Genomic DNA, 27,648 nt, shown 5'->3' with positions numbered 1-27,648 from the left:
AAATGCCAACACAGAGATGCTGGGACTAACAGGAGGCGACTACATGGAGAGGGGCCGCGATCTCGGGGAGCCTGTCCCCCCTTCTCGCCGGGGTGGTGCGTTCCGGGCGGGGCCGCGTGGTCTGGCAGCTCCCCGGCGGCCGCTCCTGCGAAAACCGTGCCCGGAGCTGGAGATGCTGCTGCTGCCGCCGCCCGCGATCCGCCGCGCCCTGCTGGCTCGCCCCTGGAGGGGGGCCGGGTGAGTGAGCCCGCGGCTGGGCGGCCCGAGCGCGCACCTGCTGGCCCGCGGCCCCGGGAGTCGCTGGGCACCCCCAGCGCCCAGGGGATTCCCTGCCCGGGGGCGTCTCTCCGCCTGGGGTCGGAGCTGCCTCTCGTGACCCCTGGCCCTGACCTTCTGAGATCGCTCAGCCCCCTTCCCCATCGGCCTCAGGTGGTCGTCTTCCCGAGTCTGCGGCAGGGGTCGTGCCGCGGGGGACCCCTGCTAGTCACACGGGACTGCTCTCGGTGCTCGCGCCTCTTCCTCCGGCCTCACTGGCCTGCGGCAGGCAGGGCGCTTCTATTTTTAGCACATCACGCTTTGCGCCTCCGCACGGTCTTCTCACGCCCTGGACCTTCCCTGAGATTCCTGAGCCTTCCTCCTCCTCCTCCCCCTCCTCCTCCCCTCCCCACCCCGGGGGGTCTCGCTTCTCTCTGGTCCTCTCCCCCGTGTCCTCCCTGCCGAAAGGTGGATGGTGGCGCTCAGGGAGCGCTCCTGAGGCACCATGCTGCCCCAGGCACGTGGTGGGTGTCTCGGCGCTGAACGAGCTGGTACAAGGGGGGACTTGAAAAAGTTTGCCAAAGAGGGGAATTAAGTGTGTGTGCAAACTTTTTTTTTTTTTTTGAACATCCACATGGTTTTTATCAACATACATGCTTCCCATGGAGTTTTGGAAGAGCCTGCATATACTTGGATTTAAACATTTTTTTGTACCCAAAGTAACCTGGCCTTTTAATTCCACCCCAGCAACGGGTCACGGGGAGCAGCTGGGCGCAGCTGTATTTTAAACTCAGATTTGCAAAGCCCAGTGCTGTTGGATTCTTGGACTGCTGTCCCTCCTGTGGGCTCACCTGGTGGGCTCCCTCCCAGAGTTGGGTGCCTCCCCCCTGTTTCACATTTGAGTTGTTTGCCTGACCCCTAGGGCCAAGACCAGCCCGCCGTCTCCCGGCTGCCGCTGTGCCCGCTCTGAGTTAATCAGTGTCCCTCTGCCTGCCCTCGGCAGTGACAGGGCCGAGTTTCGGTTCGGCTTTGTGCCCTCTGCAGGGAGGGGGCGCGCTTGCCTGTCTCCTGCACTGAGCTCACCCCTCTCAGGCCCCAGGTGGAAGCCCAGGGAGGTGGGGTGTTCTAGATCCTCATGTTTACCGAGGACCTACTGTGTGCTCTTCTGAACACACTGGGGGCCAGAGGTACCCCGGCCTGCCAGGAGCCTTCAGCCGAGTTGGGGAGGCAGGCTTAGTCATGAAAACATGCCAATACCTGCTGAAAAGCAGTCCATATTCTAAAAGAAAAATCCGTAACAATAACATGTATCAAGCAGTCAATTCCATGGGCCCAGTACTGTGCGCTAGTGGCTGTTCCTGCACCTCGGAGCTCCGGGAAAACGGAATAAAAGGCGACTCCATCGTGGTGCGAGAAATGTTTGCAGTCCCTGCAGAGCTTTGCACAGTGCACGTCCCCGGGAACTTCCTGAAGCTCCCCCGCAGGGCCCCATCTGCCAGGCGGGGCCCACGTGGAACTAATGCCCCACTTGCCCTGACTCCAGACCCAAGCTCCTCATTAGGAGGCTGCCCGAGCCGGGAAGGCGGAGAGTGTTTTGCAACCAATCCCACAGCTCAGATTCCCCCTTCCAATGGAGCTGCTGGCCTGGTGCCCTGGACACGGGTTCTCAACCTCCAGATAGTCCTGTTGGGGCCAGATAGTCCTGTTGTGGGGCTCACCTGTGCGATGTAGAATTTTTATTTATTTATTTTTTGAGAGAGAGAGTGAGACCGATCTCCCCAGTCTATTCGTTCACTTCCCAGAGTCCCCTGACAGGCGGGACTGGGCCCGGCTGAAGCCAGGAGCCAGGAACTCTCTCCAGGTCTCCCATGTGTGTGGCAGGGACCCAAGTATCCGAGCCAGTGCCTGCTGCCTCCCAGGGAGCGCGTGAGCAGGAGACTGGAGTTGGAAGCAGAGCTGGGATTCAAGCCCAGGCGCTCGATATGGGATGCGGACATCCCAAGCAGCATGAATGCCTGCCCCTGTAGAGGGTTTAGCTGCGTCCCTGGTCTCTGAGGCTGGACACCAGTGACACCCCCAGGCACGCACTGTCAGAGGCCACCTGGGGGGCAGGATCCCCCCTACGCCCCCACCGCGGTCGAGATCCCCAGCTCCCAGATAACACTGGTTCGTTTGCTCACCATGTATTTGGGGCACAGCTGCAGTGTGCACGTGCGCGGGTTTCTTGCCGGGGAAGCAGCAACCAGGGAAGGCGGCGTGCTTCGGTGTGGATTTTTCTGCTGAGTGCCAGGAATCTCAGCCTTGGTCAATGTTTACTTCTAGAAAGTACAGAGTGAGCATAGAAGCATAAAAAATCGCCTGTTGTCTCAACACACGGAGACAAGCGTGGTCGTCTTTGTGATCCATTCGTAGCCTTTGACTTTTCCATGAACATCTTAGCCAGTCAGGAGCCAGCAATGCCCTCGAGGTCTCCCTGTGGGTGGGAGGGACCGGACTGATTGGGCTCCCAGGGTGTGCATCAGCAGGCGGCTGGGATCGGAGTGGAGGCGGGATTCTAACTTGGGCCATCCACCCATGTGACCACCAGCGCTTCACTGCCGTGCCACAGTGCCTGGCCCCAAAGCACGTGTGGGCCCAAGCATTTCAGATAAGGGCTACTCAGCCTGGTCTTTTTTTTTTTTTTTTTTAATTTAATTAATTTATTTGAAAGAGTTACAGAGAGAGAGGTCTTCCATCCACTAGTTCACTCCCTAGATGACTGCAGTGGCCAGAGCTGGGCTGATCCAAAGCCAGAAACCAGGAACTTCTTCTGGGTCTCTCTCACAGGTGCAGGGGCCCAAGGACCTAGGCCATCTTCCACTGCTTTCCCAGGCCATAGCAGAGAGCTGGATCAGAAGTGGAGCAGCCGGGACTCAAACCGGCGCCCATAAGGGATGCTGGCACTGCAGGTGGCGACTTTACCCCCTAAGCCATAGCGCCAGCCTCAGCCTGGCGTTTTAATGGGACCTTTTTGTGCCCCCTTTGTAGACTTGCCATCCCTCGCTGTGTCTGGGGCCCAGAGCTGTGTCTGGTACGTGCTAAGCCCCTGGCAAACGTTGGGTGAATGAATGAATTCACCATGCCAGCCCTTCCTTGTCCATAGGAGTTTGTTGCAGCCAGTCCCCACAGTCACCATCACCCTGGGCCTTTAGTGATGGCCCAGGGATGGCAGCAGGTGACATGGCGACCTGTGATGTGCGTGGTTTTAGTCAGCTCCCTGTCCTCATTTCACAGATGGGACAACTGAGGCCTGGGGACATAGGACAACTTCTCTGAGGCCTCCACTAGCAGACGGGGCCTCCCGTTGGCTGCCTGCTCTCTCCTCTCTCTACTGTGTCCTCTGTGCCCCTGGTTATACATCTGCGGATTCTCTTTCAAAGTGGGCGGGGCATAGGAGGGATGACCGGGCACTTAGCAGAACCTGAGTCGATGCTAATTTCTTTCCCTTCCTGCCCTAGTGCCAAACGCAGAGAAGGGACGCACAGGCTGGACCTGGCACTGCCCTCTGCCTGGAGGTTATCCTGGGTGACGGGGGACCCTCTCAGCCCACCTGCCTGCTTACTTTTTGGAATCTCAAAACCCCCCGTAGCTTTTCCTGCCTGCCCGTCCTTTGCCTGGGCACCGGGGCTGGCATTTCCTCCCCTTCCTGTCCATATTCCGTTCTCCTCCAAGAATGGGTCGAGAGGTCAGGGCCTGTAGCCTGGGCTGCCTCATCCTCACCCGGTGCCCTTCAGAGTCCCTTCTGCCCACAGGGAGGATGACGTTAGCCATGGTGCCGTGATTGCCAGGGTAGGGGCTGTGGGGACCAGGGGCTTGTGGAGTGCCTGGTCCCTCGTGTGTGCCCTGTAAATATCTCAACCATCAGTGGGACCTATGCGATGGCGTGCTGGAGTTGCTCAGGCCCGCGGCCAGCAGCCGTCGGCCCCAGCGCCGAGCTTCCTGTGCCCAGCCCCTGGCTTTGTCACCCAGTGGGTACTGGACAGAGCATGGCCTGGGTCCTGGCCGGACCTCCTAGCAGCTCTGTGGACTAACCTGTCTGCTGCCTGCTGTTGTCCCGTGGAACAAAGATGCCCTGGTGAGCGCCTCGCGGCGTTGTCTTGGGGATTAAATGAACTCCTGCAGGAGAGCTGGAGAGCTCAGTGGGCATCGCTGTGTCCCCTCTCCCACCCTGCGCTGTCCCCTGGGGTTGTTTCTGATAGGAATGCTAAGGACTGGCACTGGGAGTGGAGCCCAGGTGTCCCGGCCCCTTCCGCTTGTTCCTATCAGCTACCCCAGATCCAAAACTCCTTCTGTTGGGGTTGACCATGCTCGCCCCCAGGGAGGGGAGATACCTGCTGTTCTCGGGGCCCCTTACCCCCCAGACTCTCCCCTTCCTGGCAGAAGCCGCGTCCTGGAGTGGACAGAGCCCTGGGCCTGCGGACAGCTGAGTGACCTTGGGATAGGCGCCACCTATCTGGGGCGGGAAACGAGGAGGCTCTGGCTGTATGCGAGGAGGACTGACCCTGTCCCACTGGTCCCTGCTGCCCCGGGTCTCAGGCCACAGCGCGTCTGCGCAGTGAGCAGGGCCTGGGTTCAGGTCCTGCTCTAGAACTTAATGGGCTGTCCCATGAGCCATCGTCTGAGATAATCCAGCTATCTCAGTTAGTCCTTGGCACACACACAGTAAGTGCTTACTAAGTGCTCCTTACTGTCTCCTGCCGGCCCCTCCTGGGCCCTGCACACCTTCTCTCTGGCCTCCTTATCTCGCTGATAAGGGGGATTGGTCTTATCAGGCCCCAGATAAGGCAGGAGGTGAGAGCAAGGTTTCCCTCTCATTCCTCCCGTCTTGGGGTTGGCCGTCCCTGACCCTGCTGCTGGGGGACCCCAGGGGCCTGTGCCCGGCTCCAGGTGTCGGCAGAGGAGCAGTGGCCTGAGTCCCATCCTCGGGCCTGGGGTTGGCTCCAACATCGTGTGCCCCTGGCTTGTTTTCAGAGGATGCTTGCTGTGGGCTTGTTAGGTCAGGAAGGAAGGGGTGAGGCTCAGGGTGTCCAGCAGGGAGGGGAGTGGACGTGGGCTGTGGACGTAGGCTGCTGCGTGGAGCTTGTGGCCGGCAGAGGCACTGCGGTGAGGGTTATCGCCAATGCTTGGGGCAAAGGGCGGTGTGAGGGTTCATGCAGAGAGGGGGTCAGAAAAAGCCAGGCTGGGGGCCGGCGCTGTGGTGTAGCGGGTAAAGCCGTGTTTGCGGGCACCGGCATCCCATATAGGCTCCAGTTTAAGTCCCAGCTGATCCACTTCCGATCCAGCTCCCTGCTAATCCCTGGGAAAGCAAAGAAGATGGCCCCAGTCTTGGGTCCCTGCACCCACGTGGGAGACCTGGAAGAAGCTCCTGGTTCCTGGCTTCAGATTAGCCCAGCCCTGGCCACTGGGGCCACTTGGGGAGGGAACCCCGGTATCAGCACGACGCAGAGTAACTGTGCTGACTGCTTGAGCCAGGGGGTGAATGGATGAGGAACGGGGCTCCCCCTGGAGGGCTGCAGTGCTGGGAGCGACCCCTCTCCAGGGCTCGGCTCTGGTCCTGGCGGCCCACCAGCGGCAGCTGACTCGGGCTGAGTGCTAACAGGTCCCCGAACCCCAAAGCCGCACATGGCCAGGCCGGGCCAGGGACAGTGTGAGGGTCCATGCAGTGCCAGGCCTGGAGGCCTTCCCAAGCACAGAGAAAGCCACAAGGGCGTGTGAGCCCCGGGGCCACGGTGGCCTCTGCTTTGTGGAAGGTGGAGAAATGCTGCATGATTTCCCTCTCTGACACTCCCTGGGGGGACGCAGGGGGAGGGGAGCTGGTGGCCTCTGCGGTTTTTAAACTGCAGGTGGAACAGGGACTGAGCCCCTGGGCTGGGCGTCCGTTCGCCTTTGGAGGCTTCCCAGTAGAGGCACAGCGGAGGGACCGGAGCTGTGTGTGTGCTGCTGGTGCCCCTCGGGGGACACAGCACCACCCAGTTCTGCAGAGGCTCGCTGAGACCAGCAGGTGTGGCTTTGATCTTGGATTTGCTTCCAGGCCTCTGTGTTCTCCCTCCGCCAGATCTGGGCTCCAGGAGGGGGCTGGGCGGACTCAGTTTCTCCAGAGTCCCTCCTGCCTGGGTGTGGGCTGCAGGAATGCGCTGCCATCAGCAGCCCAGCTCAAGTCCTGGCAGAACCTTCCAGATGGCCCCAGGGGGCGGATACAGCCCTGGCCTCTCCTGCAGAGGCTGGGAGGCTGGGAGACCTGCGGCTGCCTCTCCGTTCTCCAGGACAATGGGCGGAAGGTGCCCTGCGGACTGTAATGCACTGAGCTTTGCAGCATTGTCTCCCTAACAACAGAGAACAGGTGATTTGCCCAGGGTCATTTGGCGTTGGTCCACCTTTCCTTTCTTTGGTTAGGGGAAGGGTGGGGCCAAGGAATGTGCCCTGGCTCCTTTAAGTGTGTGGGGGTGGAGGTGAGGGCTGGGGGTAGAAGGAGAAGGCCCCCAGTGTGCCCTTTGCTCTTCGGGCCTCTCTTTCCGCTGCTCCCCGCAGGCCCCTTTCTGCTGTTCCTCTCCTTGCTCCCTGCCCTGGGCCTTGGCACCTGCTCTTCCTCTGCCTACAATGCTCTCGCCAGCTCTTCTCAAACGACCTCCAGGTCTTGATCCCAGGTCACCTCTGCCGGGAGGCCCCCCTTGACCACCTTGGTGAAGTAGCCCCACTGCCCCCTGATTTCCTGTTTCCCCTAAGGAATTATCATCTCAAAAAGTCTTATTTATTTGAAAGGCAAGGAGACAGAGAAACAGAGAGATGTGAGTGAGATCTCCCATCCTCTGGTTCCCTCCTCGGATGCCTGCAGCAGCCGGGGCCAGGCCAGGCTGAAGTCAGAAGCCCGGAACTCCATCAGGGCTCCCACGTGGGTGGCAGGGACCCAAGTACTTGAGCCATCACCGCTGCCTCCCAGGGTCCACGTTAATAGGAAGCTGGAAATGGAAGCGGAGCCCGGAACTTGAACCCAAGCACTCCACCATGGGCCGCAGGTGCTCCAAGAGGCACGCCAATGTCAACTCCCTGCAATTGTTTTCATCTCCCGAACACATCGCCAGCTGGGGTTGGCTGGGAGCAGCCCGAGGCCTGGCTGTCGTGGGCACCGAGGTGCCTCCAGAGTCTAGAATGGCGCCCCCTGTAGGAGACCTGCCGTAAGCCTGTGCAGTGCGCCCGGGACGGGTCTGCACTGTCCTGGGTTCTTTGACTGTCACAGCCAGGCCACTTGGTTCTCTGGCTGAACACAGACACCCCTGGCAGTGTCACCTGTGGCCCGTGATGGGGCCGCTTCGTAGTTTTGTCTCGGCGTAGACAGAAAGCGAGGTCTCTGTGCGTCTCGCGAAGTGCGGGCACCCCCTCTTGCGCGATGAAGGACCACTGGCTGCTTTTCCAGGCAGCCGTAGGATTGCCCCCCCTGACTGAGTGCGTCTGATGCTGAGCAAACCCCTCTGGGTCTCCCAGCCCGCGCCTGTATCCATCCCAGGCTTCTCCGGGTCTCACTGGGGCCGCATCTAAACCAGAGGGAGGTGACGGGGCTTCTTCCAGACTCAGAGCCGGTGCCTCCTAATCTTGGCCTTGAACTAGTCGGTTTCCTCTTAGGACCGAAACAGCCTCATTTCCCTAGGCAGAGGCTGCTGGTGCCGCCCACCCGGTGCCCACCCAGTGCCGGGGGCTTTGTCAGTGCCTGTGTACTGTGTCGTCACTGCCATCCTCATTTACAGAGCAGGAAACTGAGGCCTGGAGGGGGACGTCCCAGTGCTGGGGACTGGCCCGGGGGGTCTTGGCTCTGGCCCTGCTGTCCCCCTGCCTGGTAGGGGGTGGGGGTCCCTTGCCGGCGAGGTTGTGGGATTCCAGCGAGGTGTTCTTGAGGCCCAGCACTCTGGAGTCCGACACAGAGCTGCCCGCCCAGCCCTCCCTGTTGCTGCGCACTGAGCCCAGGGCTGGCCTCCAAGTTCACGGTCTGCATCTTGGACATCGGGACTCAGGCCTCTGTGCCCGGGGAGTCCCAGGCTGGTTCAGGTTCGGAGCAGGCTCCCCTCTGCACATGTGGCCTTTTTAGCTTAGAGAAGGGTTCCCCGGGGGTCAGTTTGGGATAAAGGCCGCACCGTGTGGAAGTCAGCCTCTCCCGTGCAGGATACGGCTCCGTGGCTTTGTGTCCGTGCGTGCAGACTTCGCACGGCCTCGTGAGGCTGGCGGGGTTGGTCTCACTGAGCAGGCCCAGGGACCGCAAGGCGGCTTTCCTCCCCTAATCCCCGGCGCAGACCCAGGGCCCCAGGTGGGAAGCAGAGGGGCCGCCCCGGGCCTGACTGTGCCTCTGTCCCTGTCCCCGTGTCCAGGCTGTGGTGGAAGCACGCGTCCTCACTACATGTGGCCAATGAGCCCATCCTGGCGTTCACCAGGGGCAGCCCCGAGCGCGAGGCGCTGCAGAAGGTAAGGGGGTGCAGGGCGCGAGCGGAGACGGCCCCCACGGCCCCCGCCCGCTCCGCCTCGCCCCAACCTCTGGAGGCGGCTGGGGGAGGCTGGGCTGGGGGGATCTGGAGTGGGGAGTTGCGGGACCAGCGGGGTGGCAGCCGGGGGTCCCCTTGCGGCCTCTTAGGCTGGGTCAGAGGTCATAACCCCAGATGCTTCACAGTTAACATTCTCTGATTTGTTGTCAGTATATAGAAAATTGTGAGATTTCACATCAATTTCAGATGTAATTGTTGGTCTTTTTGCGATGGGAAGACCTGGCCACGTTGGCCTCTGCTTCCCCCGGGGTGATGGCCGCTGGAGCTGAGTCCTGCCATCCCCAGGGGACAGTGCACGCCTTCTGATGTCCCCAGACCTGGCCTGGTCCCCCCTGCAGACCCATGTCAGGGTCTCCGGGGGAAGAAGGAGGCAGGAAGGGCCCAGCTATGCTCCTGCCCCTCTCCCCAGGCCTTGACAGCCCTCAAGAACCAGACGGAAGCCATCCCGTGTGTGGTGGGGGATGAGGAAGTGTGGACGTCAGACATTCAGTACCAGCTGTCGGTGAGTCCAGCGCGGGGCAGGCCCCTCCCTGCGTCTGGGGTCTCTCGATCTCTGTCTCTCTCGCTGACAGCTTGCAGGCACGTCCCAGGTGGTCTCCCTCTAGGCACTCCTAGGTTGTGAAGGCCAGGGGTAAACCTCCCCAAGCAAAGCGCCAGGCCTCTCCGTGCCGCTAACTGGGCCCTGTCCACAGGCGGGAGGGGTTGTGCAGAGGCCTCAGCCTCCTCTGTTAGCCCTGATGGGTTCCCCCGCAAGGCGGCCGGGAGCCAAGGGCCCACCTGCTCCGAGTTTATCCATCCAGGAGGTGGCACCAGCCTTATGCAGACGCTCCAGGGGGCTCGGGGGACAGTAATTCGGGGGAGAGTAAAGGTTGGCCGCTCTGCACACCAGGTCACCACGTTCTGGCTCTGTCCCGGTGGAGCCCTGGGCAGGTGTGTGCGGGGTGGGGGTGGGGTCCGTGCCTGAGAGAGGATCCCAGCCCTGTGCCCCAAGGGTTCCAGCGGCAGCCTGGGGCAGGAGCTGCTCCCTGGAGCTGGGAGCCGCTGCTGCTGGCCTGACCCTGGAGCTGGCAGAATGTGGCCGGGGCCTGCAGGCTCCTCAGTCCGCACCAGCCGTGTGCCCAGGGGCCAGCCGAGAGCAGCGCCCACAGCCTGCTGTCTGGGCTCTGCGATGGCCTGGCCCAGGCAGCTCCCGGGAGTCCGAGGCCGCTGGGCTTCTTGGCAGTGAGACTCGGGGTTTGGGGTTTGGTCACCAGCCCTCGGTGAGCCATCTGCTGCCCGTTTGCCTCTTTGCCACACCAGCCCCGTGGCGATCCCTGCTGTGTCAGACACGTGGGCGGTGGTGGATGCGAGGGTGGGTCTGTGTGTGACGTGGGCGTGGCCTGCTTGAAGGCCCCAAGTCCTCGCCACCTTCTTGGCCTCTGAGTGTTAAAAACCAGGCTCAGGTATGGGCAGGACACAGGTGCCTGTGCCAGGGGTTAGCTTGATGGGAACAGGGCGCTTGCTACTCCAGCCCAGCCCCATGCTGTCCAATAGAACTTTCTCTTTCTTTTTTAGAAAAAGATTTATTTTTAATCTACTTGAAAGGCAGAGTAGGAGAGTGGGAGAGTGGGGGAGAGAGAGAGAGAGAGAGGGAGGGAGGGAGGGAGAGATCTTCCACCTGCTGGTTCACTCCCTAAATGAGTGCAATGGTCGGGGCAAGGCAGGATCCCGGAACTCCCATCTGGCTCTTCCAGGCCCTTCCAAGCCCTTCCATCTTGTGCTGTGTCCCAGACTTGTGAGCAGGGAGCTGGGTTGGACGTGGAGCGGCCGCTCCAGGGTGGGACACCAGCATCATATAGCGGTCACTTACCCTGCTTGTGCCACGACGCTGGCCTTGCAGTCAGACTTTGTGCAATGGTGATGAGACACTGCGGCCACGCTGTCCACCAAGCAGCCACCAGCCACGTGTGGTTATTAGGCACAGGCTCGTGGCTCCCACGTTAGGAAAACTCCAGACAACCTGTTGGCGGATCAGCAGATGACAGAAGGGCTGCCGGTGATGGCACAGTCCGTCGTCCACCCTGGGGAGGAGGGTGGCTCGTGCCGGCATTCACGCCCAGGTTCTGTCCACACCTGTGTGGCAGCTCCCTGCCGGCAAACAGCTGCTCTGTTCCGCCATGGGTGGGAGTGGGGTGGAAGTCCTGAGCGCCTCACGACACCTGTGCATCCCTGGGTTCTGCCCTGGTCACGGCGCACACGCCTGCTGGACCTGTTTGGAAGAATTCTTGACTGTCGTCCCGTCTGGGCCTCCTTTGCGTGCTGTAAGGTGGGGAGCATGCACCCCTTTTTCCTGATGGGACCTGGAGAAGGGAAGTGAGCTGGGATTCGGACCCCTGCCTGCCTGACCACAAAGTCGACGCGCTTTCCCTGGACCCTGACCCTTCCAGGGCAGGAACGGCGTGCGTTGTGCAGTGGGTGCCCCTACCCAACCCGCGAGGGTGCGGAATGGGTGTGGGCTGGGGTAGGGAGTGAGCGTGCCCCGTGTTCCTGGAAGACGAGTCCTGTTCCCTGTGTGTCCGCACCTCCCTTCTGGGCAGTGACCCCCCCACTTCTCTCCTTTCAGCCCTTTAACCACAGGCACAAGGTGGCCAAGTTCTGTTACGCGGACAAGGTGAGTGCGCCCCTGCCTTGCCCTGCCCTGCTGGCTGCTGATGGGGACCCCGGGCCCTGCCTCTCCCTCCAGCCATGGCGGGTGGGAGGAGCAGAGGAGGGGGGAGGCTGTGCCCAGGCAGTGTGCTGCCAGGACCAGGCGTGCCGTCGTTAATTTGAGCCAAGTGCGAGTTGCCTTGGCCAAGGGCTGGGACGTTCCTGGACATGCCCATGGTGGTGGGGCCGACCTTGGTGTGGGGACGGAGAAGATTCTGGAAGGCTGAGTCAGGACAGTTGGAGCCATCGTGGCTGGAAGGCCAGGCGAGGCGTTGGCATTGGCGTTAGTGGGCAGGGAGGGGGCGGCCTGCGGCAGGGGCCCTCGGCGTCTGGGACGTGGCAGCACGTGTGCATCTCAGGCTGCCTGCTGACCTCAGGGCCGGCTCAGGGGGCCAGGTCCCAAGAATCAACATGCGGCCTTTTTTTTTTTTTTTTTTTAAGATTTTATTTATTGGGGCCAGCGCTGCGGCATAGTGGGTAAAGTTGTCGCCAACAGTACCTGCGTCCCATATGGATGCTGGTTTGAGTCCTGGCTGCTCTACTTCCAATCCAGCTCTCTGCTATGGCCTGGGAAAGCAGTAGAAGATGGCCCAAGTCCTTGGGCCCCTGCACCCATGTGGGAGACCTGGAAGAAGCTCCTGGCTCCTGGCTTTGGATTGGCGCAGCTCTGGCTATTGTGGTCATTTGGGGAGTGAACCAGCGGATGGAAGACCTCTCTCTCTCTCTCTCTCTGTCTGTAACTCTGCCTCTCAAATAAATAAAAGGCAGAGTTATGAAATGAGAGGGAGAGGGAAAGGGAGAGAGAGAGAGAGAGAATCTTCCATCTGCTGGAATCTTCCATCTGCTGGTTCATTCGCCAAATGGCTACCGTGACCAAGGCTGGGGCAGGCTCAAGCCAGCAGCCTGGAGCTCCATCCGGGTCTCCCACATGGGTGCAGGGGCCAAGCACTTGGGCTCTCCTCCCCGTCTTCCCAGCCACCTTAGAAGGAAGCTGGATCAGTTGTGGAGCAGCCAGGACTTGAACCCGTGCTCCTATGGGTACCAACGTCTCAGGCTGTGGCTTAAGCGGCTGTGCCCCAACACACCAGCCCCAACATGAGGCCTTGATTAGACCATGAAAGAAAAGGGGAGCAGGGTTAACAGCTGAGGGCTGGGGCCAGCCGAGTCCGCGGCCTGCTGACCCACCTGGCAGGCCCCCACGAACCTGATTGGAACAGCTGAGGGGCAGGAGTGCTGAGAGCCGTGGGAGCAGGGGTGCCCCCTGGGGCGGGGCGGGGGGAGGAGCCCTCTGGGCTCTCCTTGCTGCAGGAAGCAGCCCTGAGTCTTTGCTCTCCCATCAGGCCCTGCTCAACAAGGCCATTGAGGCCTCCTTGGCCGCCAGGAAGGAGTGGGACCTGAAGCCTGTGGCAGACCGGGCCCAGATCTTCCTGAAGGCGGCGGATATGCTGAGCGGGCCGCACAGGGCGGAGATCCTGGCCAAGACCATGGTGGGGCAGGTGAGCAGCCCGGGGGCCCGGCCATGGCGGCGGCCGCGGAGGGGCAGGGAGACCCTACCGGCTTCAGCAGAGCCAGGCTGCCCGGGCGCCGGCGGCCCTGTTGGAGACCAGAGATGGCCTCAAGGGGACAGACATTCCTAAATCATCAGACAAAGCGGAGGCCGCTCAGCCCTTGTCCTGTGGATGTGTCCCCTCCTCTCTGTGTCCCTTGTCCCTGGGCCTTAGGCTTTGCTTGGACTGGCCGTTGTCCGATGCTACCACCTTGCTTCCTGGCTTGGTCAGACCCCTTCTGAGTGACCTTGCTGCCACCTCCCGTGGCTCACGAGCCACCATGATCTTGGCATCACTGAGAGGCGGGTCCTAGTCCTGACCCCTGCCTCCAGGGCCCCTCTGTCCACCCTGTGTCCAGCGCCCCAGCCGCCAAGGCCATCCCGCCTCTGGGGACGCCCTGGGAGCCGCAGGTGTTCCCTTGGCCTCTCTCTGCCCGGTGAACGCCTCACCACCTGCTCTAACACGGGTCTTCCCTCCTCCGTGAGGTTCCCTGAACCTTACCCACGCAGAGAGCTTGTCTGGCCCCTGTTTTCCCAGATTGTGTGGTCTCGGCCACAGCTCAGAGCGCCCTGGGGGCACTGAGTTCCTGTGCGCTGCTCTCCCTTTGCACGCTTTTTGGGCGCAGTAGTCGTGTCTTGTACCAGCAGTGCAGAGTGTGCTGGGGAGAGCCCAGGGAGGAGGGGCCAGTTTCACCACCTCCAGGCATTGAGCCCTAGGATGTTGGCTAAGCTGGGCTCCCAAGGGCAAATGACAAGAGGCTGAGTGAGCCCTGGTAGACCAGCGCATCTGCTCCCTCGTCCCTGTGGTGAGAGCTCCCTCTGCTGCACAGAGGTGGAATGACAGCTCCCACCTGTTCAAGGCCTCTGGCTCAGCAGCCTACACATCAGCAGGACAGACCCGTGTACATACACACTCATGCACCCTGTAAGATCATCTCTGGTTCTCATTATTTGGCTTAAGATTCAGAAGCTTCCAAGCAGCAGCTACACCTCAGCTCAGCTTCCCTGACCTGCGGGTGTGCACCTGCTCTGCACCTGTGTGGCACTGTCATCTGGAGAAGCCCCATACCCAGCGTCCAGAGTCCTTGCGTGTGGCTCCCCACGGTCGTCGGGGAGAAGGGAAATCATAGCCCCTGGCCTCCAGGTTCTCAGCCCAAACTGGCAAGGCTGCGCCGTACCCATCCCGGAGGAGGGAGCCGTCCGCATCCTGCCCACCATGTCTCTGTCCTGCTCTCCCAGTGGCCGGCTTCCCCGTTCATGCTCGTGTGTCTTGGTGTCTGGAAGGTTCTGACCCTGAGTTTGGCTTGAGGATCTCAGTCAAGAGAGCCATTCCTGTGTCCCCCACCGTTCAGAGTCGCCGTGAAACCGAGACAGCGAGCGTGAGACACCTGCCCCGCACGGCAGCAGTAAACGCTGCGGATCCCGCGCCAGCCCAGGGGGCGGGAGCCTGGCTGAGCGAGGCAGGGCTCAGGGGCTTGAGAAGCGAGGTCCTCTCCCTCCTTAGCCCCCAAGAGGGGGCCTGGTCAGCTCCCTGGAGGTTTCTAGTCCCTGCCAGGCACTTGCTGCGGCCATGGGTTCAGATGTGGGAAGGGGGCTCACCGGGGACACCGAGCACGCTCGCCGCTGACCCCCCCCCCCCCCGCAGGGTAAGACGGTGATCCAGGCGGAGATCGACGCTGCGGCCGAGCTCATCGACTTCTTCCGCTTCAATGCCAAGTTTGCCGTGGAGCTGGCAGGACAGCAGCCCATCAGCCTGCCGCCCAGCACCAACAGCGTGGTGTACCGGGGGCTGGAGGTACCGGGGCGCCAGGTGGGCGGGGTTTGCCAGACGGCAGGAGCTGGGCCTCACCACCGCCTCCTTCCCCAGGGCTTCGTGGCAGCCATCTCGCCCTTCAACTTCACCGCGATCGGCGGCAACCTGGCGGGGGCACCTGCCTTGATGGTGAGATGTGGGTGTGGGGGGCCAAGCGGGGACTGGTCGTGGTCCTCGTCCCAACCGACAAAGGCCATCCTGAGCCCCTGGAGTCCTAGCTCCTGGTTGTGGGGAGCAGCGTGAAAACTGGAGGCAGCGCAGGGCCGTGGTTAGGCCTTGGGGTCAGACCCCTGGTCTGAGTCCCAGCTTTGTCTGTCTGTGTCTGGGAGACCCTGGGCGAGGCCCTGAGCAAAGCTGTGCTCCTTTGGGGATCCGCTGGGACCCGCCCGGCACCAGGCAGGCCTGGCCTGCAGCGGGCCGAGGAGGCGGGTCTGTCTGGGCCCAAGGCTGTTGCTCCCCTTGAGTGCTTACTGTGAACCTGCTCCTGCTAAGACCTGCTTGCTGGTGATCCCACCCATGCTCCCAGACAGGAGGCTGTGATGACGCCTCCTGGCCAGGTGACCAAGCTGAGTCACTGTGGGGACATTTGTCAAGGTTGAATGGCTTAGTAAATGGTGGAGCAGACACGGGGGTTTGAAGTGCCTGCCATTGTCAGAGTGAAGGTGGCTGTCCCCGTATGAGCTGCCAGTCTGATGGGGGAGCCATAGGCCTGCCCTCAGACAGGCTGGGTAGGAGGACAGCTGACACAGTCATTGACTGGGAGGCCCGAGCCTCAGATGGGGCAGGTGGACACAATGCCCAGCCGTGTACCACATGCCTGCATGGGGGCGTCCTCCAAAGCGCCCGTGTCCCTGACCCAGCACAGGTGCAGAGAACCCGCGGGCACGTGCCCAGCCATGCCCAGAAACAGTGATGCAGCGGGGGGATGGCTTCTGGAGAATGGGGTCCTTGGCTAGAGAGTGGGGCGGGCAGCCAGACCGGGCTTTGGGGTTCAGTGCCGGACACTCGGAGGGGTGGGGTTGGGTAGGGGACATCTAGGGCAGTACAGGGCCTGCTGGTTGCAGGTGAGGGACCACCACTCTGCGGCGCGAGGTGGAGATCGGAGCAGGAGGCTCCTGACCTCATGAGTCGACATCTCACTTCCGGGCAGGGCAACGTGGTCCTGTGGAAGCCCAGTGACACCGCCATGCTGGCCAGCTACGCCGTCTACCGCATCCTCCGTGAGGCTGGCCTGCCCCCCAACATCATCCAGTTCGTGCCAGCTGACGGGCCGGTGTTTGGGGACACTGTCACCAGCTCAGAGCACCTCTGTGGCATTAACTTCACAGGCAGCGTGCCGTAAGTCCCCGGGCAAGTGCCCCAGGCCACTCCTCGGCCAGCTGCTCTCGAGCTGGGGCTGGGAACCCTAATGCTGTGTGGCCATGGGTGAGCCATGCACCTCTCTGAGCCTCCATTCCTTCATCTGAACAATGGGCGTGGGGTCCCCCATAGAGGAACGAGAGAGTGGACAGACAGGAAGGAGCTGAGTGGGGGGCCTGCAGGTGCTGGGTCATCTTGAATCCAGTGCCACCTGGAAAAGGCATGAGGGGACAGGAGTCAGGGTTGCTTCTTGGAGGAGGTGGTACCCAAGTGGGAGAGCAGGCGAGGCAGAGGGGAGAGGGTGGAGGAACCCCGGGCCCCAGCAGAGACCCCAGGGCAGAAGCACGTGTTGTGCTCTGTGGCATGGCCAGGTCCCACGTGGCTGAGTGTGGCGTGAAGGGCTGCAGGGCCCGAGGGTGGGGCAGGGCCTGGTGGGATACGAGGCAGGGCAGGCGGCAGCTGCCGGATCTTGGCAGTCATCCGTTCACTCACTCTCTGCCCGGCCGGGGTTTGCCAAGGTCCTGCTGTGCTCAGCTGTGCCCCTGCCGTGCTCTGTGGTGAGGGAGCGCCACGCTCAAAGTCCCGGCTTCGGGGGATGAGAGCCCCTTAAGAGTCTGCACAGGTGTCCAGACTTGATCCTGAAGGTGATGGGAGCCACAGAAAGTTTTTTATTTTTTAAGATTCAGTTTATTTACTTGGAAGACAGAATTACAGAGAGAGGTGGAGAGAGAGAGAGAGAGTCTTCCATTCGCAGGTTCACTCCCCAAATGGCCTCAATGGTCAGAGCTGAGCTGATCTGAAGCCAGGTGCCAGGAGCTTCTTCTGGGACTCCCGCATGGGTGCAGGGACCCCAGCACTTGGGCCATCTTCTATGCTTTCCCAGGTGCATTAGCAGGGAGCTGGATCGGAAGTGGAGCAGCCTGGACTTGAACTGGCGCCCATATGGGATGCTGGCGCTGCAGGCTGGGGCTTTAACCTGCTGTGCCACAGCGCCGACCCCGACCACAGAAAGTTTTGAACAGGGAGTGGCTCAATCATTGAGGCCTGCTTCGAGTGGCCACGGCACATGGTGGCCCTGGTGTCAGCCGGCAGGTGGCTCTGGTCTTTGACTCCCAATAGTGATGGCCTGACCTGTGTAGTTGAAGCAACTTCATATAGAAATTCAAGTGTTGGTTCCCCTGGGAACAGGGACGCTCCAGGCACCCTGGGGGCTACCTTCCCCCATGGTCCCTTTGGCTGGCTAGGGGCAGGCACTGTCCAGTTCCCCACTGTCCCCACCAGCCTTGGGGCTGTGCTTCTGGGCTGCACTGTGTGCTTCCCCTCGCAGGCCTCACCCTGCACCCTCACTGATGCAGGAGAAGCCTCCGTGGCCGGGGCAGGTGCCTGGGGTGATGCTCTGGGGTCTGGGGCAGGTGATGACCCTGGGCTGGGCAGAGCGAAGTGACAGCGTGGCAGGGGGGCCCGTGGCCGGTGCCTGTCCAACTGACTGTGAGGTCAGGATGAGGAGGAGGGGAGGGGTCAGTGGAAGGCAGGCACCCAAGATGAGACACGCGTGGGTCCCTTGGCTAGTGGGGTGCCCCCTGATCATCTTGGGGTGGTGTCTGGGGCAGCCAGAGGGCCAAGGTCTGCAGCTTTGGTCCTTCTGGGTGGGACACGGGCAGTGGCTTCTCCCCTCCACTGGCCTCAGGCTCCGCCAGCCCCCTACCCGCCCAGGTTTGCTGGTGACAGTGGCCGTGTTAGAATTGCTGAGCAGGGCCATTTCCAAAAGGCCCGCTCTGCCAGCCGTGGGCCCCACGGGGCCCTGCCTATTAGCGGGCGGAGCGGGCCTGGCCCCATTTGCCACGCTCTGATGAGCAGCGGGCTTAAAGGTAGGAAAGTCATAAATTAGTATTAGCTACTGTGGCGCCGGCTCCCGGGTGATTAGCATTTTTATTGTTTTGTGGTGCCGAGGTTGGTCACACTCAGAGCCTGGGGAGGAGGCGCGGACCTCCGGGGCGGCAGCCCGGGGCGGGCGCCTGAGCTCCCCTCCTCGGTTGGGCCTGGGGTGCCCATTGCTGAGCCCGGCGGTGTCAGCGTGCCGGCAGGTGCCTGTGGCGTGCCCAGCGTGGCCCTGGACACTCGGCTCGCGGTAGAGGTCACTGGGACCCTGCCCGGCCAGGTGGGCATTTCTTGTTCCCGTTCCCAGATGAGGTGCAGAACTCGGGGTACAGAGTGGTTGAGTCATGAGCCCACGGTCACAGGGCCCTGCAGGTTTGAGTCAGAACTGGAACCCAGTACCGCCACCTCCAAAGCCTGGGCGGTCTCTGCACTCCGTTGCTGCCCCACCCCCCTCTGCTGCAGCCCCTCCCCACCTGCTACCACCTGCTTGGTGCCCCACCCTCTGCCAGCCCCTCACTGCTGGCCCCAGCCCACCTCCTGCTAGGCTGCTGACCCCAGCCTCCCTCCCCAGGGTTTCTGGACCCCTTCCTGTAGGGTCTGCTCTCCGCCCCTCCCCACGCCATGACGTTCACCCACCTGGGTGCTGGAGCCCAGCTCCCTGATCCCCTCCCTGTCCTCTGGTTCCAGCACCTTCAGACACCTGTGGAAGCAGGTGGCCCAGAACCTGGACCGGTTCCGTACCTTCCCACGCCTGGCTGGAGGTGAGAGCCCCCTTTCCCACCCCTCCCCCTGTGTGGCCCCAGGGACCCCCCTCCCCCTGGCTGTCATGGAAGAGGAGGCAGGGGAGGCGATGCAGTCCTGGGTGAGGGGGCTCAGAGCGTCTTGGACCCCAGTGCCATCTGCTAGAACTTTCTGTTGGTGTCTACTCTGTCCAGTACAGCAGCTGCCAGCCCCATGGGGCCATCACACACTTGAAACGGGGCAAGGGCGACTGAGAGACTCGAGCTTTTGTTTCATCACGAGTTAAATTCCAATAGGAGGCCGGCACCGCGGCTCACTAGGCTAATCCTCCGCCTTGCGGCGCCGGTACACCGGGTTCTAGTCCCGGTCGGGGCGCCGCATTCTGTCCCGGTTGCCCCTCTTCCAGGCCAGCTCTCTGCTGTGGCCAGGGAGTCCAGTGGAGGATGGCCCAAGTGCTTGGGCCCTGCACCCCATGGGAGACCAGGAGAAGCACCTGGCTCCTGCCATCGGATCAGCGCGGTGCGCCGGCGGCAGCCATTGGAGGGTGAACCAACGGCAAAGGAAGACCTTTCTCTCTGTCTTTCTCTCTCTCTCACTATCCACTCTGCCTGTCAAAAAAAAAAAAAAATTCCAATAGGGACATCCACGTGTGGCTGGCTGTGCAGAGGCTGTCAGTGGGAGTGAACTTGAATTTGAAGATGTGAAACCAGGCCTGTTAGCTGGAGTGGGGGTGGGGTGGAGGAGGGGGCAGGGCCAGGTCTTGTAGCCACAATCTTCCCACAGAGAAGGCGCCCCGTGGTCTGGGAAATGTGGCAGGTGCCGTGGTCCGGGTAATGTGGCAGGTGCCGTGGTCCGGGAAATGTGGCAGGCGCCGTGGTCCGGGTAATGTGGCAGGTGCCGTGGTCCGGGTAATGTGGCAGGCGCCGTGGTCCGGGTAATGTGGCAGGTGCCGTGGTCCGGGAAATGTGGCAGGTGCCGTGGTCCGGGTAATGTGGCAGGTGCCGTGGTCCGGGAAATGTGGCAGGTGCCGTGGTCCGGGTAATGTGGCAGGTGCCGTGGTCCGGGTAATGTGGCAGGTGTCGTGGTCCGGATAATGTGGCAGGTGCCGTGGTCCGGGTAATGTGGCAGGCGCCGTGGTCCGGGTAATGTGGCAGGCGCCGTGGTCCGGGTAACGTGGCAGGTGCCGTGGTCCGGGTAATGTGGCAGGCGCCGTGGTCCGGGTAATGTGGCAGGCGCCGTGGTCCGGGTAATGTGGCAGGTGCCGTGGTCCGGGTAATGTGGCAGGCGCCGTGGTCCGGGTAATGTGGCAGGTGCCGTGGTCTGGGTAATGTGGCAGGCGCCGTGTTAAACAGAGTGCAGTGCTGTCCTCAGGGCCTCTGCTCTGAGAGGCGTGGCAACATTCAGGGTCTGATCCTGCAGGAGCCTCATGGAGCAAGGGTTCCTGTGCACACAGCTTACAAGTGCCCGGCCCTGGAGAGGGGAGAGGCTGCCCCAGGGGCAGGGCAGGGGGTCTGGGGAGGCCACGGGGGGTGTCTGGACCCCATACCTGAGCTGGTGGGAGCTTGGATGGACAAGTCAGGGAGGGAGCCCCCTCCTCAGGGCCAACCGCTCTGAGCTGGCGAGCGCTGAGCCCTTGTGTGCAGCCTCCTGCCTGCCACCTCCCCGGTGGGCAGAGGCCACTGGGCAGCATCCCAGCCTGGGGCACCTGGCTCCATCTCTCTGTGCCTCTCTTTTCTTGTCTTTAAAATGGGACTCTGGAGTGAGCACTGTGGTGCGGCAGGTTACGCCACTGCTCAGGACACCCACATCCTGTAGCGGAGTGCCTGGGTTCGAGTCCTGCCTCATGGGAGACCTGAGGGAGTTCTGGGCTCCTGGCTTTGGAGTGCCCAGCCCTGGCTGCTGCGGCCATCTGGGGAGTGAACTAGCAGATGGAAGATGTCTCTCTGTCTCTCTCTCCTCACTCTGCAGCTCTTTCAAATAAATGAAAGCTAAACAACATCTAAATAAAGAAATAGGAGTGCTAGTGGGAGGCTCTGGTGGACGTCAGAGGGGGCTTCCCGCTGCCGTTGGCTGATGGTTCCCACGAGTGAGGAAAGTGGGGCTGGGGTCTTGTTGATGTGGTGTGGACTCCCCTCTCCCTTGCTGGCTGGGGGCAGCTGGGGAGGCTCAAACCTGTGCTTGTGTCTGGGACCAGCCCAGCCCCTAGGAGCCCTGGATTCTGGTCCTTCCTCTGACTTGGTATTGCACAGTCTCAGTTTTGCCATCTGTGTAATGGGGGTGTTGGACCTGACTACCTCATGCCCCTCAGCCTTCTCTGGCCTGACTCCTGTTGTGTAGAGCCGGGGAACAGGCCTCACTGGGCTGCTTCTGGGAGGGTGCCCAGCCCTAGCTCTGCTCTGTGCACTGCTGGGGGCCTGGCGCTGGGGCCCTCGGCGGCCTGGGGAGCCCTCTTCCCCAGGTCATTCTGCCCCCTCCCCGGCCCTGTAGAGTGTGGAGGGAAGAACTTCCACTTGGTGCACTGCTCGGCCGACGTGGACAGCGTGGTGAGCGGGACTCTGCGCTCAGCCTTCGAGTATGGCGGCCAGAAGTGCTCAGCCTGCTCACGCCTCTACGTGCCCGGCTCGCTGTGGCCGCAGATCAAAGGGCGGCTGCTGGAGGAGCACAGCAGGATCAAAGTGGGCGATGTGAGTGGCGCCCGCGTCCCCCGCTGCGGCCCAGCGGGTGGCTGATGGGATTGAGCAGAGCCTGCCTCGCCGGGGTGGGGGTGGGGAGGTGCGGGGAGGGGCTCCCTTTGTCTCGGGCCTGCGGCCATCCTCTCTCCTGGTGCCTCCCGCCCTGGCCTCCAGCCTGCAGAGGATTTTGGGACCTTCTTCTCTGCTGTGATTGACGCCAAGGTAAGGGCCAGGAAGCAGAGCATCCCTGTGTGTGTGTGTGTGTGTGTTGGGGGGGGGGACGCTGAGCCCTGGCCTTGATTGGGGCGGGAAGAGATGGGGAGCCCTGACTGGGGGAAGACCCCGGCCCCGCTGTGTGGAGCGAGGCCCGTGAGGAGCCACAGTGCACCCCGTAGCTTTGGAACGGGCAGAATCATCCAGAACCAGAGAGGCAGGTGCACCACACACAGGCGTGCACAGAGGAGCGGGCCTGTGTGTGCATGCAGGTGCCTGAGAACACACACACGCGTGTGTGTGTGTGTGTGTACACGCGCATGGGGATGTGCCTATCCGGGAGCATGTTCACGTGGGTCTTGGTGTGGCCGTACATGCAGGTCTGTGCACACACACACCACAGACCTGCCGGTACCGGCTTGCTCGCACGTGAAGTCCTGTGGCTGTGTACTTTGCCTGTCTGTGTGTTTGTGTGTACACCTACAGTTGTATTACATGCACACACACACACGAGTGTGCACGTCTGTCAACTCTGCCGGACACTGGCTTTTGCTCCCGCCCCCACTGCAGGACAGGGGTCCCTCGGGCACAGGTGTTTAGGGGTGAGCGCATTGGGGCCACCGCTGCAGGGAGTGACCTCCCACCTTCCTCTCCACCCACCCAGTCCTTTGGCCGCATCAGGAAGTGGCTGGAGCACGCGCGCTCCTCGCCCAGCCTCACCATCCTGGCCGGGGGCAAGTGTGATGACTCGGTGGGCTACTTCGTGGAGCCCTGCATCGTGGAGAGCAAGGACCCTCAAGATCCCATCATGAAGGAGGTGACGGGGGCGTGGCCTCGCCTGGCCTACACGCACGTGCACACTGGGCACTGTTCACTTCTCGAGACGTGACCCCATTTCTCAGATGAGGAAGGCGAGGCCCGGAAAGAGCATCTCACACCTGGAGAGAGCAGAGAGCGGGTCGCGAGCTCAGGCCTCCTGACCCCAAAGCCAGGGCTCTGTCCTTGATGCCCCTAACCCTGGCTGGGGTCCTAGCACTTCCACTGCCCACAACAGCCAGCATCGATACCAGCACAGTGGCTGGAACAGCTAGCCTTTGCCGACCCCCGCGTGGACTGGCCACAGCTGGGCACTAGCCTGAGCTGAGAGACAGGCCATCATTCCCATTTTACAGATGGGAATCAGGTTCCCAGAGGTCACGGCGCCTGTCCAGGGAGGCAGCGCAGGGCGGGGCTGCCCCGGGGCACCAGGAGTGGGGTGGTCACCTGCTACTGCCAGAAGCCCCGTTTCTTGGAGTTTGGCAGGGAGCACCGGAAGCTTCTTGGGTCTTTTGCCGGGTTGGAGCGGGGTGGGCAGGGTGAGGAGCTGGACATGTGACTGCTCGGAGGGAACCAGGAGGAGCCAGTTCCTGGCCCTTTGTGCGAGGGCTGAGGTGGGGGACTGAGCACTGGGGAGAGGGAAGACAGAGTGAGGAGACTGGGAGGGCTCAGGGGCCTGGCCAGGAGGAGAGACTGACCCCAGGGCCTCTCTCTCTCTCCCAGGAGATCTTTGGGCCAGTGCTGACCGTGTATGTCTACCCGGATGACAAGTACAAGGAGACGCTGCAGCTAGTGGACAGCACTACCAGCTACGGCCTCACGGGGGCAGTGTTTGCCCAGGATAAGTGAGTGGCTGACGGCAGCCCTGGCAGGTGTCTTGTCCCTGCCCGGCTTGGGCCCCATCCCTCCTCCTGGACACGGCTCCTAGTGCTCACACCACTCCCCTCCCCCGCAGCCTGATGGCAGTCAGGCCTCCCAGCTCAGGCGCACACCAGCAGCCAAGCTGTTTGTTAAATGTTCAGATGCCGGGGCCCTCCTGCTGACCTCAGAATCAGAGTCTAGGAGAAAGGAGGCCCGGGCCGGGGGCACCTGCTGTCCCACAGAGGCCGGGCTCAAGCCAGACCCCGCGGTGCTAACCCTGGGCTTTGCCTTTTCCTTCCTCCATGATGCTGGTTGCTACCTGTGTCTGCCTCTGAGAGAGGGGGGCGGTGGGGTTGGAACCTGAGAGGGGGCCAGGGTCAGGGTCCCCCACTCCTGGGGACAGGAGAATTGGGCCCAGATGGAACCTCCCGTGCAGACCTCAGCTCAGTGAGGCGGTGCACCGAGCCCCTACCCGGAGGAGAAGCCAGGGCTTGAGGCCACCACTGGCAGCCACTCCGGTCGTCTGTCCCAGCTTGGCCCCGCCCCTGACCTGGAAATCCAGTGTGCGCCGGGCAGGGGTGCTGGAGGGGGATGGGCTAACTGCCCTCCCACCGCTCCCCTGCCTGCAGGGACGTCATCCAGGAGGCCACAGAGATGCTGAGACACGCCGCCGGCAACTTCTACATCAACGACAAGTCCACCGGCTCCGTGGTGGGCCAGCAGCCCTTCGGGGGGTCCCGGGCCTCTGGTGAGTGGGTCCCCCTTTCCTGATTCCTGTGGGGGACTCGCCCCTTCATCACCTCGAGGGCACGGAGAGTAACTGGGTCTGCGCACCCTGGGCTTCCACAGGCTCCTGGGTGAAGGTGCCCACCCCCCCCACCCCCCACAGAGGACACTTGTGAGTGTGGTGGGGGCACCGAGAGTGTTGGTTCCAGTAAGGATTTTATTATGCAGGGGGAAGTCACACATTGTAATTCAGACGACACACTGGGCAAACCGACCACCTGAGGTCCCCAAAGTACCTTAGCCACAGAGGGCAGAATTCTCACGGCATCCACAAGGGAGGTGCCTCTGAGCGGAAGAACGCAGGTCTCCAAGGGCGAGCTCAGAGCCTCGGCGTCGGGCAGGTGCAGGGCTGGCTGGGGGAACTCTCGGGAAGGTCTGAGGGCCGTGGGTCAACCCGAGCTTTAGCTCTGCCGCTCTCAGGCGAGTCTGTTCAGAGTCCCTGGGCCTCTTGGGCCTGCAGTTTAGATACACTTTTGGGGGATAGGGTCCCAAGGAGGGTGTGTGTGGCCATGGGTGGTTCTTAGCGAGTCCATGGAGGTCTCCTGCAGTCTGTGTGGCTCTTGCTTGTTTCTTGTTCGTGTTATGGAGGAGCTGTGTAATTTCTCTCCTTACACTGAGGCACAGGGCCATGTGGCTGGGGGGTGGGGGCGAGGGTTGGGCTCTACCACCTGGCTCAAGGTCACTCAAGTTCCCAGCCTGGGGAAACGGACTCAGAGCAGGTCATGACCTCCCAAAAGGTGCGTCCCCCTCGTGGCGGAGCTGGGGGTGAAGCCAGTGTGGGGCGGTGCTCGGTGCAGAGCACCTGGCTGTCCCACAGCTTAACTCATTCCTGGCACCAACTGCCCGGGGTCCACTCAGACCCCCCAGACGAAGGGCGCTATCCCACCAGCTGACCAGCTGTCCCCCCCCCCCCCCCCCCCCCGCATAGATCCCAGCCTCCAGGCCGGGCCCCCGGTGACCCGTGCTTCTGTCTGTCTGGGCTCCAATCATGGGTGCTCACAGCTGCTACTCAGCCTTGCTCAGTCACTGGTGTGGCTCCCAGGGCCCAGGGGAAGCGACTCCCCTCCCCTCTGGTGAACAGCCAGAGGGAGGGTCCAGAAGACCGAGTCTGGAGGGTCCCCAGTCCCCTGAGCCTCTGTCCCTGTGTGATTTGGGGCCCAGCACCCTCCTGGCACGTGGAGGTGTTTTACCAGCCCGGAAGCTCCCAGAACCCTCTTCTTTGGGGTTTGGTGGTGGTTTTATGATGTAGGCGTGGCTGACACGAGCATCAGGGATGAGGGCGTCTCCAGCCCCTGCAGCCGCCTGGGAGGGGAGGGCCTGGAAGCCGAGCAGTCGGACCCCTGGCAACCGCTCCGCAACCTGCCGGCGCATCCCAAGGGCTGCAGGGGCTCTGGCCGGGGGCACAGGACGCTTCCCGCTGCAGCTCCAGCCCAGACTCCAGACCAGTCTTCCCCAGTGCTCCCAGTCTCCCAGACGCCCTTGCTGGCGGTGCCCCCGTGCTGCGTTCTTGGCACAGGTGCGCTCTGTACTTCCCGCAGTTCATGGGAAATGTCGGGAAAAACCAACATGGATTGTGAGAATTCTATTCACCAAAATGAACTTATTCTTTGTTTGAAAGGCAGAGTTACAGAGAGAGGGAGAGACAGAGAGAGGTCTTCCATCCGCGGGTTCAGCCCCGCAGTTGGGGCTGGGCCAGGCTGAAGCCAGAGCCAGGAGCTTCATCTGGATCTCCCAGTGGATGGCAGGGCCCGCACACATGGGCCATCTGCTGCTGCTCTCCCAGGCCATTAGCAGGGAGCTGGGTTGGAAATGGAGCACCAGGATGTGAACCAGTGTCCATGTGGGATGATGGTGTCACAGGCGGCAGCTTTGCCCGCTGTGCCAGGATGCCAGTCCCAAACTTATCTTTTAATTCTGTTTTCTGTGAACTTATAGACGGCCCCTTGTGTGTGTGCTGGAGCTGTCAGGGCCCCTGGCACCCTGCAGCCTCGAGGTGGGCTCCCCTGTCCCTCTGATTTTCCTCAGCCCCCGGCCGGGTCCATCTACAGGATGAGCCTGGCCTTGCCGCTGTACCAGGCCCCCCTTTGTCGGGCAGCTCCCGCCTCCTTCCCCTGCGGCCCAGAATCTCGGTCTCTGAGCTCAACAGGACTGTCTTCCACAGGAACCAATGACAAGCCAGGGGGCCCCCACTACATCCTGCGCTGGACGTCACCCCAGGTCATCAAGGAGACGCACAAGCCGCTGGGGGACTGGCGCTATGCGTACATGCAGTGAGCCCCGCTCGGTGCCGCCGCCACCTGCCGCCCGCCCCCGGTCCGTCTGTCCAGGCCACCGATGTCCCTGCACCGGCCCCACCAGCCCCTCCGCCGGCTCCTCATGGGCGGCCCCTTTCTAGAACCACGCTTGACCCCCTCCTTGCCCCTGGCCTGCCCCACCCTGGTGTCAGGTGCCCGGGCTGTAGTTTCAGAGTGTGTAGGGGTGGGTCAGACCCATGCCCCCCTTACCTTAAAAATTCCCCGGGAGGCGGCCCTGGGGCCTGCAGGCTCTCTGTCTCTCCGTCTGCCTCTCCCCGGCACTGGGGCTCCTGGCTCAGGGGCCTAAGGAGTGGCGAGGACCCAGGAGAGAAGAAGAGGCAGCTCTGGGCCCTGGCAAACCTCGGTACTCAGGGAGGCCGCTGGCCTGGGCTCCAGCGCCAGGTGTCCAGGCTGTGGTGTGGCTGCAGGGCGTGGGCTGCACCTGCTGGCCTTGCCCTGTGTGGCCTGGGCTGTCCACCTCGCTCACTGTACCCCTGCCCAGACCCTGAACCAGGGACCCGTGCCCAACCGCGAGCCTTACAGAACCCCCGTGCCTTCTGCCCCACACGGCAGGGCTGGGGCCGCCAGAGGCCACCTGCCGGGGCGCGGGCTATGACAGCCCTTCCTGCTGGAGCTGTGATTTGGGAAAACCACGCGTGGGCTTCCTTCTGCCAGGGGTTCACCCGTCCTCCCTCGAGAGGCGTCCCCTCGGAGCTCTTGTCAGGGCCTGCTTTCCAGGTGCTGTGGTGGGACAGGCCCCAGCAGGAGGCATCGAGCCATGCCTGCAGGACGGCCCCTCCCCGCCTTGTGAGCCACGTTGTGTGGCCGGGGCGCCCTCTGCTGGACGTGGTCAGCTGGTGGCTGGGGGCCCTTCCTGCTGGTTGTGTTCCGGGCGGTCAGCAGTCTCTCAGACGTGACTTTCAAGATGACTGTCAGGCCACTGTGAGCCCCAGGGACCGCTGCCTGTCGAGTTGGTGTGCTGTCCCCAAGCATCCCCATTTCACGCCGTGGGCTGCAGCCAGGAGTGGGTGCCAGCGCCGCCTGGGGCCCCGTGGACTCTGCTGTGTGCAGGAGTCTGTGCCGGGAAGGGGGTGTGGGCTGCACTGTGAGGGGGGCAGCGGGACACAGCCAATGCCACCCAGTAAAATCCTGTCGCGGAACCCAA

At 62.3% G+C, this 27,648-nt stretch overlaps 1 protein-coding gene across 1 annotated transcript; it reads left to right on the top strand.

The window, feature by feature from the left end:
* Positions 1-60: 60 nt before the first annotated feature.
* On the top strand, positions 61-27,648 carry ALDH4A1 (aldehyde dehydrogenase 4 family member A1). The gene is made up of 15 exons (XM_062190522.1): positions 61-237; positions 8,649-8,742; positions 9,229-9,321; positions 11,422-11,469; positions 12,845-13,000; positions 14,696-14,845; positions 14,918-14,992; positions 16,014-16,201; positions 18,788-18,861; positions 21,329-21,525; positions 21,688-21,735; positions 22,391-22,543; positions 23,266-23,387; positions 24,033-24,151; positions 26,351-27,648. Exons 1-15 carry the CDS (start codon positions 173-175, stop codon positions 26,461-26,463), a joined length of 1,695 nt encoding a protein of 564 aa, XP_062046506.1. The 5' UTR covers positions 61-172; the 3' UTR covers positions 26,464-27,648.

Source organism: Lepus europaeus, chromosome 5 (assembly GCF_033115175.1).
Source record: "Lepus europaeus isolate LE1 chromosome 5, mLepTim1.pri, whole genome shotgun sequence".
NCBI lineage: Eukaryota > Metazoa > Chordata > Mammalia > Lagomorpha > Leporidae > Lepus > Lepus europaeus.
This window is presented reverse-complemented; position numbering and strand designations above follow the sequence as displayed.